This window comes from Ahaetulla prasina, chromosome 13, assembly GCF_028640845.1.
Source record: "Ahaetulla prasina isolate Xishuangbanna chromosome 13, ASM2864084v1, whole genome shotgun sequence".
In the NCBI taxonomy this organism is placed as follows: domain Eukaryota; kingdom Metazoa; phylum Chordata; class Lepidosauria; order Squamata; family Colubridae; genus Ahaetulla; species Ahaetulla prasina.
Window position 1 is genome coordinate 1,660,703 of NC_080551.1, and position 15,386 is coordinate 1,676,088.

Sequence of the window (15,386 nt, forward strand, 5' to 3'; positions counted from 1 at the left end):
TTTGGGGCTGTTGTTTTAGAAATATCCCCTTAATAATACAGTCACCAGGAAACTGATTGGATGCAATGCCTGTTGTTCATTTGCAGTATCCTTTCAGCCCAAGAGGGATTGTCAGAAAAAAGCAAACATGCACCCTTCTCCTCCTTAAACTATTTTCTCTGGGAAGAAAACGATTGGAGCGATGGAAAAAACTGGGTCGAGGTACAAGTAAAAGTCCACTGAAGAGCTCCCCCACCCAAAACGGCTTAAAGGCAGCCCAGCTTAGCTGTGCTGCTGGGGGGCAACTTGCAAGGAAGCCTTGGTGCTCCCCCTCCCAAAGGTCTCCTTCTGAAGCCCTCCCTACCTTGGAGGATGTAGGCGGCCAGCAGAGCAGCATCCGAGGTCTTGCACAGGAGGCGCCCGTGATACAGATCTCGTTTGATCTGCAAGAAGACGAGATACCTGTCAGGGGAACCAGAGCGAGAGGGATGAGTGCCTTCCTTCCTGCACCTTCTGCAGAACCACTCGGGGCTTTCCTAAATCCTTTCTGGGCCTCTTCCAGTGGCCGGTCCTCACCAGGTTTCTCCCTCCCAGATGGATCCGAAGAGGGCTCTGTTCCAAAATGTCCAGGCAAGGAAGGCCGTTTCTGACACTACCACCACCCCGATCCCTGCCAGGGAGCCAATGCAGAGGAGAGCTTTTCCACGCCTCTGAACCCGATTCCAGCCCTTTCATATGTACAGCTAAACGCTGCTCTTCTTAACACTATTGCAATCACTGGGCTGGGATAGTTGGATTGAAGACAGCAGAAGACCACACGAGGGGAAGATAAGGAGTGGGGGAAAACCTGGAATGGGCACATCATCTAGGGATGCCACTAAGGGATGGGCTAAGTACAGCCCATCTGACAGCTGTAAAAATGGAAGATCCACTACCTCTGCTTCTGACGCCATCTCAGCAGCCCTTGAGAAGACAGCCCAACCAGTATCTAGTAGAAAGGGGAGATTGACCACCTAATCTGTTCCAAAGTTCTAATGGATCTCCTTTTTCCTCTATAAATAAGTCAACCCCCATCGTTTCCAGCAGGAAGCTCAGAAGCAGATCCTGACCCTCCCTGGAATGTGTTGCTGGCAAAGCACATCCCTAAAGGGAGCCCTGCTGGAAAGTAATATCCAGTTTCTTTTCCTTTTAAGTGTCCTTGCTGTCATCTCTTCCTCCTTTCTCTCATGCCCCATTGAGGTATCAGAGCAACAGGCAAAGCCAAGCGCCTCCAGTGCTCTCAGGCTCTCGCCCCCACCCCAAGCAGCTTTTCCTATGGGCAGCCCAAAGTGGGTCAAGGCCCCTCCCTGCCTTACCTGGTGATCTCCTCTTTCAGAGCAGCTGGGTCGGTGGGGTAGAACTTCACTCGGAAGCACAGGGTGAATGGGGGCTGAGCTGCAGAAGAGAAAAAGATCTCAGATGGGCTGGGGAGTCTACAGGAATCTATCAGCCCCAGGGGAACCTTTACCCTCCTGGTGCATCTCCAATCTGGCTTAGCAAAAGTCAACTTCATCCAGAACAAAAAAAAGGATTTGTATCTTGTAAAGGAAAAATTGAAAACTGCTCATCAAAAACTAGAGAATATAATGTGACAAGAGGAAGGAAGTCATGTCTAGGAACAGACACAGGTCTTATTTGTAGCTCAGCTACAAATCCAGCTAGGATCCATTTGGAGAAGTCAGCACTTCTCTCAGCTCAGTGGATCCCATCAAGTCAAGAACAAGGAGAGGAACCAGATTCCTCTAGTTAAGCACAAGACCACTAATGCACCATATTCACAGAGGTTCAGATATGTGAGTGGGAGATCCCCCATAACCAGCATAGTCCCCCACCCCCACCTGCAGAGTAGAAGCAAGAAGGCGTCACATCTCCTGTTGTGTGATGCCCTACAGTGAAGTTTCCAAACCTTGCCACTGGCTGTGACCCTCTGAATGAGATCACCAAAATGGCCTCTAAATCTCCTGAGGAAGTTCTGATACTTGCCGGTATCAGGTCATTGCCTTCCATCAATGGAATGGCCCATTTTGCTGCTAACCTCTTCAACAAGCTTAATAAAAAGCTCACTTTTTTATTAAAGTCAGTTGGCTCTCCTGTCTGTGAGCATCTCGCACTGAGTAAGGAAGGTTAATTGGTCCATGTCCCCTCCGCACTCCTTCATCCAGCTGCCCTGGGAGCGCCCAAGGACGGGCTGTACTGCTGTTGTCAGCGTGGCTACAGCTACTGGACATTTTGCCTGACCTGCTGCAACAACTGCATCGTTGTGGCTTATGAAGTGCTGACCTGTGCGTCCATCTGCTGCTGGCGCTGGAGTAAGACCTTTGCTAACTGCTACAGAGTTATCCGTGTTCCTTGTGGATTGTGGTCATGCTTGAGTTCTCTCGTTTGGAGGGAGGAAGAGTCTGGCAAGATTGATGTCAGGTGTAGCCCAAGAACAACATAACACAATCCAGCCAAAGTTTATTTGCTTGCACTATATAGACAAAATCTTGCCAGACTAAAGCTAGAGTACTCTAACCCTAATGGATAGTCTCTGGGAGATTTTTAGGGAGTGGCTATCTTAATTATCTTCCTCTGACTCCTAACCAACTCTGGACTGCCTCGTCTCCTCCCCACCTGCTCAGCATGTACTTCCTCCCTCTTTGGAAACTGCTGCTTCACTGTAGTCCAGGGGTCTGCAAACTTGGCTCTTTTAAGACTTGTGGACTTCAACTCCCAGAGTTCCTCAGCCAGCAAAGCTGGCTCTGGGAGTTGAAGTCCAGAAGTCTTAAAAGAGCCAAGTTTGCAGACCCCTGCTGTAGCCCATCCCACCACCTCCCCCTTCAGAGATCCAGACCCTCACACATTGCCAAGGTAGAGGCATGCCAGCCCACTGAAGAGATCATGAAGATAAATACTTACATCGCATTTGCTTCACAATAGACTTTGTGAATTCCAGCCAGTGCTGAAGCGAAGAAAAGAGAGAGATTCAAAAGCTGGCAAAGAGAGGGTGGCTGCATTGTCTTTCTGCTCCCCCCTCCCGGGGTGAAATCTAAAATTTTTCCCTACCCGTTCTGTGGGCATGGCTTAATTGGTGGTCAGATGACTGGGTGGGCGTGGCCAATAACAATAAATAATATAAATAATTAACAAAGTATAAAAAACAATAAGAGGTACCAAAAACCAACTTTCACACTTTACACACACACAACACAACTCACACACACACACAAAATGCCACATACAACTTTCTGAGATTTTGTGTGTTTGTGTAGTTAGAGTGAAACACTACAGAAACACACCAAATCTCAGAAAGCTGCACAAATATTTTATTTTATTATTTTATTTTATTTTATTTTATTTTATTGTGGACTTCAATTCCCAGAGTTCCTCAACCAACAAAGCCAGCCAGCATTAGTTGATCACTGAGGAAATAGATTAGCTAAGCAATTGATTCTGTCTGGCTGAAAGTGAAACTGGGGCTTTCGGGCTGGAAAAAAAGCCATGTGTTCATCAGTAATCATGTAAGTGCCTTAGAATCTCTACTCTTACTTGTAGAAAACATGCGAGATCCTCAAAGGTTTTTTTTTACTTTTAAAGGCATGTTTCGGCTGAAGAAAAGCCGGCTTTTAAAAGTAAAAAAAACCCTCTGCTGATGGTGCGGCTCAGCAGAGGCAGGGGGGCGGGGCCAGGAATTTTTGCTACCAGTCCTCCAAACCAGCCGCCGCCATCGCTACTGGATCGCACGAGCCGGTCCGAACTGTGAGCATTTCACCCCTGCCCCCTTCCCCCAAAACCTGACTTCAGTTATAAAATTGTGCTAGGTACAAAGTGGTTGTGGCTGAGCAGGAGCTGTATAGAGAACTTGCAGAGATATTTGGGGTAACTTGTTTTCAAAAGACTAGAATCCTGATCTTCGCAATGCAAGCAAGATTTGTGGCTGTAAATCACTGGGCACCCAATCAAGCAAGTGACGAGTTTCAACATTTGGGATGGTTTTTTTCACATCTGCCTATTTTGCCCCAGAAGCTCAGAAGCTCAGCATAGGACAGTCCCTTTCTTAGATCCTTGGGATCCCAAGGGGGTGTTTTTTTCTGGCCAGCCTGCAGCATCCCAAGGCTGGGCCCTTTTGTTGATAATGCAGCTCCAGGGTGTCCAACTTCCTAACAACTGCACTCTGGGTCCCCTTGGAGCAGGTGCTGTGCCCGAGGAGGGCAAGGCTGCCTCTGGGCTCGCAGCCTCTGGGTGAAATTCCCCGCTCAGGAATCTCTCAGCAGTCTGGGTGGTGCAATTGGCATCCTTGGGGATTTCTCCCCCCCCCTCGTCTCGTCAGGCAGGCAATTCTACGCCAGCAGCAAATGCTGATGCTGGGCCCAAAGTGGCTGGAGGGCACCACAGCTTCCTTTGGTTGACTTTTTTTGGCCTTTCATAAACTTTTAAAATGGGGATTCGTTGAAGAGAGTTTTGGAGGACGAAGCAGTGCCATGAGTTTTTCTTGTGGGTTGTGTGTGTGTGCTGTTCTTTGATTTTGACAGCTTGACCATGCCGATTCTTCTCTACGGAGGCTACCTGGCACTGTTTCCTATCACGATATTGTGGGCCACCAAGAGCCTTGAATCGCACTGCTATAAATCCCATCTACACTGAAAGTGCTGTATAGTGGAGGGTCTTCATGGGCAGCAGAGCTTCTATCCCGAGCAGTTTCAGAGAGCGAGAAAGGCTGCTCTTTGTTCCAGGTTAAGCGCACACACACACACAGCCCCTTCTCTGCCCTTGGACATTGCTTAGCAGGCCACTTCTACTGATCGTCTGCATTGGACAGAGATGTTGCAAAGCCTTTTATTTCCCCATTAGTCCCAAACTGGCCCTCTGCTCCTTACTCTAAGATTATACACTCTTCTTAATTTAGGAAGGTGCAGAATATCATAAGCCCATGGATCAGGTAAGGACCATTCCTGTTGACTGATTACCTGTCATCTTGTGAAGGTAACCCTAAGCTGGTCCTTCAGGTCTTCCCACAATGCACCCACAGCTGCTGTAACTGAGCCAGCCCCCCACCCAGCTGCTGGGCCCCCCTTCTCTTTTCTTCTTTTTTCCCAGCATTAGAGACTTCCCCAGAGAACTAGATCTTTGCATAATGCATCCAAAGTAGAATTTATAAACTATCATTATTTTGTTATATGATTTTATCTATATCCTACACTATATTTACCTAATCATTTTTATAATTTTACTATTAATAGTCACCAGAATTTCTATATATATATATGTATATGCCTCTTAGGGTAATCATGGTATATAGCTTTGGGGCAATTATGATAGCTCTCAGATGTCTGTTCCATCTTCACTCTTCTTACAGGTTTGACTGCTGTTATTGGAGGAGCTGTGACTGTCCGCTTAGGCAGCACAATCTCTTCGCATCCACCCCCCAGGATGAAGGCAGGACCCCTGGCCTTGTGGAAACCAAAGGAGGGATGGACTGGGCAGGGCAGGAGTTTGCTTTTGGCCACCTGCTCTCCGGGGCACCCAGGGGCAGCTTCCCAAGGTCTTTGCTTACTCCGATCCAGGAGCTGAGAGACAAATCCAGGAAGGGGCAATGAGAGATCCCCAGGGGCACCTGATCAAAGCAGCTCCTGCCAGGACAAGGCAGGCTCAGGCTCTGCCTGGCTCCCTTCTTTTGACTCCCAGCACTTTAGCAGAGAGCAAGGAAAAAGGGGGGGGGGCATGCCCTAAGTCTATTGCTCCGCTTCCCAGAACAATGGGAGTGGGAGATTCAATTTTTCCAGTCTGAACAGTGCTCCAGAAAGCACTGAGAAGAGATAGAATGTCATTTAATTTGCAATTAAATCAGATTAATTTAAAATATACTCTATGCACGCATAACCATACAATAACTACTAACTTGGGCCTCGGTGGCACAGTGGTTAGAGTGCAGTACTGCAGGCTATTTCTGCTGCCTGCCAGCTGCCTGCAATTTCGCAGTTCGAATCTCACCAGGCTCAAGGTTGACTCGGCCTTCCAATCTTCCGAGGTGGGTAAAATGAGGGTCCAGATGGTTGGGGGTAATAGACTGATTCAGTAAACCGCTTAGAGAGGGCTGTAAAAGCATTATGAAGCGGTATATAAGTCTAAGTGCTCTTGCTATTGGAGTCTCTGGGTATCTCATTCAAGGCATACAGGGCCAATGGGGGCCTCTCTGACCTCAAAGAGTGGTCAGGTATAAACCCAAGATGGGAGATAACAAGCAAGCAAAGATGCTGCAAACAAATTTGCTGTGTAGTGAAATCAATGGGAGGCTTTTTGACCATCGGGGTTGGGGGGGGAGTAATGCCAGTATTTTAAGTGGGTGGGACAACTCTTCTTCTGTCTTCTCCCCCTCTGGAAGAATGCAGGAACCGCAGCTGAAGCCCCACCAAGCAGGAGACCCTCCATCTGCAACATCTTTGCTGGCTTGGAGGCCGGGCACAGGGAAGGGGCTCACCTGACCAAAAGCATCAAGCCGGGACTCACCCTCTGCTTGTCGGGGTCAACAAAGCGGATCCCAAAGTAATCCTTCTCCAGGAGGTTTAAGTGATGGCACAGCAGGTCAAAGAGGAACTGGCCTTTGGCATCTCTCTGCAAAACAAGGGCTGGAGTCAGTAAGGGCAGCAGTCAGAAGCAGGCAGGCTGGCTGGGAGCCTGGAGCAGGAGGGATGTCTGAAGGAAGGAGCTCCTTCTAGGGATGGACCCAGACAACGCAGCAGCTGCAGCAGCAGACACAACTTTCCCAAAGGTAACACACGTCCCCCCCACCCAACATAGCAAGGCATCAGAAAAAGGGACTGACTCTATCTTTAGTCTGTTTAATTTATTTAGAGTTCTATTTCTTTTGGTCACGGAATTTAGTCCATTTACATTTATTGATATTGCTTTTATTTCTTCTTCCATGTTTACTTGTTGGTAGTCTTTGTCAATCTTGTCTCTCTGTGTTCTTTTACCTCCTTTGCCCTCACTCCTTCTCTTATTGCTCTCTCTTCCTGCTCTTGTGTTCTTCCTTTTGTTATGTCTTCTTTCTCCTTTACAGTTTCTTATTGGTCTTTAGTCTCTCTTGCTTTTTCCAGTTTTCCACCTTATATTATTATATGATATGATATGCTTGCAAGAAGTTCACACCAGGAAACAACATAAAAAACTACTAGAACACTCAAAATTGGGAATACTATTTACTTCGTTGATAGACCAAAGTAAGAGAGGTGTAGTGTTATATATAAGGAAAAAACTAGAACCTAAGCAAATTTTTGCGGATGAAGAAGGGAGGATAACTTATGGGTGAGGTAACAATGAACAATAAACAAATGCTGTTTATAGTGATATATGCACCAAATGAGAACCAAGAAGAATTTTATGGAAGACTACACAGAAAAATATTAGAATTAGAGTATGAAAATATTTGCATAATGAAGAATAAAATAGAATAGAATTTTTTATTGGCCAGTATGATTGGAAACACAAGGAATTTGTCTTGGTGCATATGCTCTGAGTGTACATAAAAGAAAAGATACTTTCATCAAGAATCATAAGGTACAACACTTAATGATAGTCATAGGGATCTTTGCATTTAAGCAATAGGAATCAGGAAACAATTAATATCAATATAAATTGTAAGGATACAAGCAACAAAGTTACAATCATAAAGTCATAAGTGTAAGGAGATGGGTGATGGGAACGATGAGAAGATTAATAGTAGTGCAGATTTAGTAAATAGTTTGACAGTGTTGAGAGAATTAGTTGTTTAGCAGGGCGTTCGGGAAAAAACTGTTCTTGTGTCTAGTTGTTCTAATGGATGATTTTAATGCGGTGGTAGACACAGTTTTGGACTATAAAACAACAAATATATATAAGAAACCTAGGAAAATACTTCCAAAGACTTTTTTTACAATGGTTGAGGAATTAGGGATATAAGATGCATGGAGAAAAAAATATTTGAAAGAAAAACATTATACTTTTTATTCAAACAGGCATATGTCATGGTCTAGAATAGACATCAATAGATTTACTAGTTAATATACAAGAAGTGAATATTGAAACAAGTACATGGGCAGATTATAATCTGATTATAATTATATGGAAAGGCCAGAAGAAAAGGCCGAGATGGACTTTGAATTCAATAATTTTACAGGAAAATGAATTTCAACAATTTTCTGGAAAAGGAGTTGGTTTTTTTCTTTAAAATAAACCAAAAAAAGGATACATCACTTCAAAATGTATGGGATACAGTGAAAGCATACATTAGAGAGCTGGCAATGACATATGTGGGGAAAAACAATAAAAAGAAAAGACAAAAACAGAAAAAGTTAGAAGAGGAATATAAAAAGCTGAAGAAGGAATTGCAAAAAGATACACAAAGTAAGAAAATTAAAAACAAATGGATTTGAAAAAACATGAAATGAATTTAGTTGAACAAGAGGGTTTGGCAAATAAATTAAGAGCTTCTACAACAATTTTTTTTTTGAAAATGCAAATTAGCCAGGCAGATGATTGGCATATAAAATGAAAAAAGAGAAGGAGAAAAAACTAACCAACCAATTAACAGATGAAAAAGGAATGGTATGTTATAGAAATGAAGAAAAGAAAAAATAGTTCAAAAGTATTACGAGAGACTAAAAAAAAAAAGAGATAATAGTTGGAGAAAAGATAGAACAATATTTAAGAAAATCCGACATATCTAAAATACCTGAAAATCATAAAAAAGCACTAGAAGAAAGAATAACTATGATGGAATTAACAGAAGAATGGGAAAACCCAGATGGATTACCAGCAGAACTATATAAGATACTGCAAGATGCACTAAGCAATATAATGTTGGAAGTATTTAATGAACTCTTAGTAAATGCGAAGATACCAAACTCACGGATGGAGGCATATATTACTCATATACCTAAAGAAGATACAGATTTACAACAAATTAAAAATTACAGACCAATTTCATTGTTGAACACTGACTATAAAATATTTGCATTAATGGTGAATAGATTTAAAAAGTTGTTAAGTGAATTTATACACATGGATCAAAATGGTTTTTTACCTAATAGACAGATTAGAGATAATATGAGAACAATTTTGAATACTCTGGAATATTACTCAAATAAGCAAATGGTAATGATATTCTTGGATGCGCAAAAAGCGTTTCACAATGTGAATTGGCAATTTATGATAAAACAATTACAAATTATGGACTTTGTGGGGGAGATTTATAAATATGATAAAAACAATTTATAACAAACAGCCAGCAAAGGTAATGATGAATGGAGATACGACAGAAAAGTTTAATATGATGAAAGGAACAAGACAAGGATGCCCTTTATCCCCATTATTATTTGTATTGACATTAGAAGTATTAAACAGAAATGTAAGACAAAATGAAGAAATAAAGGGATTTAAAATCAAAAAAGAAGAATATAAACTACAAGCCTTCGCAGATGACTTAGTATTTATCTTGGAGGAACCTCAAATAACAGGACCCAAATTAACAGATCAAATACAAGAATATGGAGATGTGGCAGGACTCAAAATAAATAAATAAAAGACAAAACTATTGGTGAAAAATATTACAGAAAAACAGAAGAGAGACTTAATGGAGAAACTAGACATTCAAATTGCGAAGAAAGTAAAATATTTAGGAATCCAATTAACTTCAAGATGCGTAATGATTAAAGAGGATAATTATTATAAACTGAAAAATCAAATTGAGAAAGACTTGGAGAAATGGAAAAATCTACAGTTATCACTATTGTGATAATTAAGATGAATATATTACTGAGACTCTTATTTTTATTTCAAACAATACCAATAAAAATGGAAAAGAAATATTTTGAACAATTAAATAAAACAGTAATGAAATTCATACGGCAAGGGAAAAAAGCAAGAATTAACATAAGGATGTTACAAGATGCGAGACTTCGAGAAGGATTTGGACTACCTAATTGGGAACTATACTATCAGGCAATTGATGTGGATGAGAGAATGGATTGAATTAAGAAATACAAGACTTTGGAAGGACAATTGGGATGGCATGCTTTTTTATGGTATGGCAAAAATAAGATGCACATTTATTTTCAAAGACACCATGTGAGAAATGCATTATTATTAGTATGGGAGAATGTTAGAGATAAATATTACTTGAAAATACCAATATGGTTATCTACAATGGAAGCATTAATACATCCAAATATTATTAATATGGGGACTATTCTTAAAGATATACTAACAGAATTGAAAAAGAAACAAGAAATAGAAGAACAAGGGATTGAAATGGATTGGTATACGCAATTACAAATACAAACGTGATATGAAAAAGATGCTAAACTATATGGTTTTTACTTGGAAACGACAGAGCTGGATGAGATACTTACAGGAACAGATGAAAAAATGATTAAAAAACTATACAATTACTTATTGAGTATTAAGCTAGAAGAAGAACAGGTAAAATAAACAATGAATGCATGGGCTAAGAATTTTGGATATACAATTGAGTTAGACAAATGGCAACAAATATGGGAAAGAAATTATAAAATAACCATATCCACAGCCTATAAAGAAAACCAATACAAAATGCTCTATAGATGGCACATGGCACCTGAAAAATTGGCAAAATTTTTTAAAGATAAATCAGCTAAATGCTGGAAACGCTATCAGATACCAGGATCGTATTATCATATGTGGTGGACGTGGAACTACTGGATTAAAATTAGAACATGGCTAGAGGAAATGTTACAACAACATATTGATTTATAACCTGAACTATTCCTATTGGGTATCTTACCAGAGAAATATAGTAAAGAGAATACTTATTTGATTATTCATATTGTAACTACAGCGAGAATTGTATTTGCACAAAATTGGAAAGCAGAGAAAGTATGGGGCAATTATAGCAATGGTTAGAGAAGATATATATATAAAAATTTAGATAATTGATGGATTAATATAAACATAAGAAATTTGGGAAGAATGATGTAACAATCTAAATGAAAATATAAAGGTATGATAGAAATATAATATGAAAGTGATGGAGGAGGGAGTAGAAGACACAAAATATGTACTCAGATAAAACACTGAATGATTTAGGATGTATTGTTTGTATGTTTGTTTTAAAAAAATAAAAAACCCTTAAAAAAAAAAGAGATGGGACTCTCTCCTCCCATTCCGGATGGTTGAGGTTTTCTTCTTTGTAAAGTAGATTTTTCCACCAATCATGGCAGAAAGGACATTGGCCAGAAGCACCTCATGAGAACCTCTGCAGAACATGGCCACCAAAGGCAACCAAAGGCAACCACTGGATAGGACCTAAGGGGGAGATGATGTGGCCTCCCCTATTCCTCCCCCCTCTTGAACCCCTCAAACAACCTTTGGGACAACCATGACCTGGATGACTGAGAATCTCCACAGACAGGTCTGAAGTGAAAATTCCCTAACCAGCCTTGTGGATTCTTACCCACCATTTTCTTTGGGAAGAATCTGAGCTCTCCTGAGAGACTGGATGAGGATCAAAGCTGCCCTACTTTGTCCCCAGGGCAGAGATGTCCCCCAGGGAAGATAGCTGCCCTCCTGCTTCCCCTCCTGGCAAGTAAGCAGCTCGCCCAGCCCAGCTCAGCCCCAGAGCCTCCCTCCTCCACGGTCCTTACCTCCCCAGCAGCAACTCTGAGGAGCTGAGATGGAGGGGCATTTGAGGGCCACTCAAATCACCCAAAACTGCTGCTAGGAGCAGCCAGCAACAACAAGCTTTTCAGTTACATTCACATTCAAGATAATGTTTGCGGCTGAGAATCTGCTAACATCTCCCCACATCGACGAACTGTGATAAAAAGCAACTGAATCCTTCAGACTCTTGCTTAACGACTGCTCTAAAAACAGTTGAAAAATCAGATCTGGTCACATGGGTGCCTCATCTTGTGACTGTCCTGATGTACGACTGAAATTCCAATCCCGTGAGGTCGTACATCCAGGACTACCTGTACCTATTCAGCATTCCTTGAAAGTCCCTGCCAGGCTCCAAAAGCCAAAGATACACTGAGTTCCTTTCATGTTCCTCACCTACAGACAGAAATTTTGCCAAACGGAAGCAGACTCCTTGCCCCATTAAACACTGGGAATTATTAGGGAGGAGCTCTCTTCATCCTTTTTCTCCCAATCTAAGCTGCTCTCCCTCCTGGGAATCCAGACTACTTTCCACCACACACTCTCTTCCTGCCTTGGGACTGAAAGCTCTAAACTTCCTCCCTGGGAATCAGCCCACCCTGATTGTCAGTTGAAGAAAGATTAATGAGCCAACACATGATGCTAGGCCCCCTATGGCACTGAGGCTCTCTTGGCTTGACTGTTGTGAAACAGTAGGGATGGGGTGGGTCCCTCCTGCTTGCATTGGGGCAGTCATGCCATGAACCTTGCTGGGCAGCCAGTCAAGGGCTCTTGGTGAGCCAACAGGAGCTAGAAAAGAAAGGAGGCCCACCTAGGCAGTCCGCAGACAATGGCCCTGCTTTCCACTCTGCAGCTCTGGAGAGTGAGGCCGCCCTCCCTCAAGAGCCCAGCTGCCCTCGCCTCCCCACCGCCCAGAACAGCCTTGTTTGCAAACAGAAGCAGCTTCAATGTTTTGCAAGGACCCCAACAGCCGTGCCAAGAATATGGAGAACATGGCAGTTTCTTCTTTCTGAAATCTTCCAATTGAGAGCAGTTGAGCAGCTCTCAACTGACACCCCAGCTTCAGCTGAGAAGGGCAGCCAGAAGACTCCACACAGTAGGTGCAGCTCAGCCTTTGCAGAGTCCTACCCCACATCAGCCTGATTCTCGCTCACTGGGCCTCATCCTCCCTAAGAGCCTCGCTGCGTCGTCAGCAGAAAATTCAGAGGCAATTCTCAAGGGCAGCAACATTCTTGTTTCCACTTTTCCGGGACTCCTTTGTGAGCAAAAAATCTCTGGACTGCCCAACAGCTTAAACTGCATCCCCTTCCTCCTTGCGGAGCCAGGATCCATGGAAACCCCTGGACTTCAGGCAGCAGAGAAGAAACAGGGGCCCCCAGAGCTTTTCCCTTTGGTTTAAATAAATATTTTGGGTGGGGGGAACCTGAGGATGCCAAACTGCTTCTCAAATCTGACTGGGAAACAACTGGGAAGATCAAAACATTCATGAACTTCAGTGGAGACAAATGCAAATAAAAGTTGCTCTAGGATCGTAATAAAGCTTTGATTTGATTTCATTTGATCTGAAATGCCATGGCTTTGGGGCATCTAGAATTAGAGATTGTCAGTGAAAGATCTGACTCAATACAGGTCCAGAAATCTAGCAGAAGCAACCGAATCTGAAGGCAGCCGCAGCAGAAGGTGAATGCCAAGCAAGTCCCATCATGGCTGCCCCCCTCCCCCCCCCCCCGTTTTCTGATGCTCCAGAAAGATGATTCAAAGGAAAGGATCCAGATTTTAAAATGCAAACTAAAGACTAGGACAGAATTGCTTTGTTTAGTGTTAACTAAAAACCGGGAGACCCCGAGTTCCAGTCCTGCCTCGGCACAAGGTCATCTGGGAGCACCTCAGCTACAGAGGGTCTCCCAGGCCTGGGATGCAGGTAAAACTTGCTAAGAAAACTGCAGGGACCAGGCCAGGCAGTTGCCAAGAGTAGAGACTGACTGGAGGACAAAAAGTAACAACAAAAACAGATCATACTTTCTGAACAAAGGAACAGACTACTTTGAAAAGGGAGAGGTATTTTTAATTTAAATAGCTATTTTAAAGCAAGCCTTATCAAGGACATTACATCAGTAATGTTACTGACTGCCTGGATGACCTTTTCTGCTGGCGTCTTTCTCCCTCCCACCCCCAGCAGAGTCTCTATGCCCTGAGGACCCCGATACTAATAGGCCACCGTGGTTGTCCTAGAGCTGGGTCCCCAGGGTCACCTAGCCTCAAGTTGCCCACAGCGTGACGGGGGGCGGGTGAGTGGACAGATCCTCTTTTACAAGTTGTTGAAAAAAGCCCTTGTATCTGCTGAAGACCTCCATCTTTATGCATGGGGGGGGGGTCGGCTTCTGCTTTCGTTTTCCTTTCATATGCAATTTTGTATTTTATAGTTTCATAATAGTTTTGTGTAGGAAGTCATGTAAAAATATATGAAAGAATCATAAGCTAATTTTTGTACTTTGGTATCTCCCACCGCCCAAACTCCTACCTCAAAACGATGCTACAGAGCACTGCACACCAGAACAATTAGACACAAGGACAGTTTTTTCCCCAAACGCCCTCACTCTGCTAAACAAATAATTCCCTCCACACTGTCAAACTATTTACTAAATCTGCACTACTATTAATCTTCTCATCGTTCCCATCACCCATCTCCTTCCACTTATGACTCTAGTTTTGTTGCTGGTATCCTTATGATTTATATTGATATTGATTGGTTCCTGATTGCTTATTTGTAGCCTATGACTATCATTAAGTTTTGTACCTTATGATTCTTGATGAAGGTATCTTTTCTTTTATGTACACCGAGAGCATATACACCAAGACAAATTCCCTGTGTGTCCAATCACACTTAGCCAATAAAAAATTCTATTCTATTCTATTCAAATCCCAGTTCAAATCCCAGTTCTACAGTGGGGTACCAGTGGCAGAAGCAGCAGCAACAGAAATCAAATACGTATTAGCAAAATTTGATCCAAGGGAAAACACAATGAAAGTGGTTTTGTGCTGCATTTTCTGCTGAGCTCACAGCTGCAGCGTAGAAGATTTTGTTTCTGCATCCAGAGAATCAGAATCACGGGGATAGAAGGAGTCTTGGAGGTCTTCTAGTCCGACTCTGCCAAAGACAAAAGACTACATACTATCTTAGACAAGAGTTTGTTCAATCTTTCTTGAAAATGACTTCAAATGGCATTTCCTATAAAGTGTTAACCATTAGGGGAGTGATCAAACATCCTGGCTAATCCCCTTTAGATCACCAAAATTAGTGCCTTTAACTTGCAGTCACTCCATTCCCCCCACAAAACTTTGGAGGAAACTTACTTACATTGATTGATCATCATCTGCCTAATTTAATAAGAATTCCTTGTTTTTTATTTCTTGTACCTGATTTGCATACTCCCAACTCTAGATAAAGAACCTGTGTGGTCTAGTGATTAAGGCACCAGGCTAGACACAAGGAGACAAGGAGTTCTAGGCATGAAAAATCGGGTGGGTGGCCTGGGGTTAGCCCCCTCCTTGTCAGGGCAAATCCCTTCTGAACGTTTTGCCAAGAAAACTGCAGGGACTTCTCCAGATGGTCAACATTGATTAGAAGGCAGACAAAAGAAAAAAAAACACTGTCAAGATAATTCTGAGTGGTTAACATCCAGAAAAACAAACAAAAAATCCTAAAAAATGATAGCAAA

The 15,386-nt window shown here is 42.6% G+C and overlaps 1 protein-coding gene across 8 annotated transcripts in view; it reads right to left on the bottom strand.

Annotated features, from left to right (window-relative positions):
* FRMD5 (FERM domain containing 5) overlaps positions 1-15,386 on the bottom strand; it is a 117,168-nt gene that overhangs the window by 24,134 nt on the left and 77,648 nt on the right. For 5 of the 8 annotated variants that reach the window (XM_058155727.1, XM_058155731.1, XM_058155729.1 and 2 more), the window contains exons 2-5: positions 6,505-6,609; positions 2,917-2,959; positions 1,335-1,413; positions 344-441 (exon numbers count right to left, since the gene is read on the bottom strand). In XM_058155727.1, coding sequence (XP_058011710.1) covers positions 344-441; positions 1,335-1,413; positions 2,917-2,959; positions 6,505-6,609 — 325 coding nt within the window. Of the gene's footprint in view, positions 1-343; positions 442-914; positions 968-1,334; positions 1,414-2,916; positions 2,991-6,504; positions 6,610-15,386 lie in introns of those variants that run through there. The other 3 variants (XM_058155726.1, XM_058155725.1, XM_058155732.1) reach the window with 2 other exon arrangements.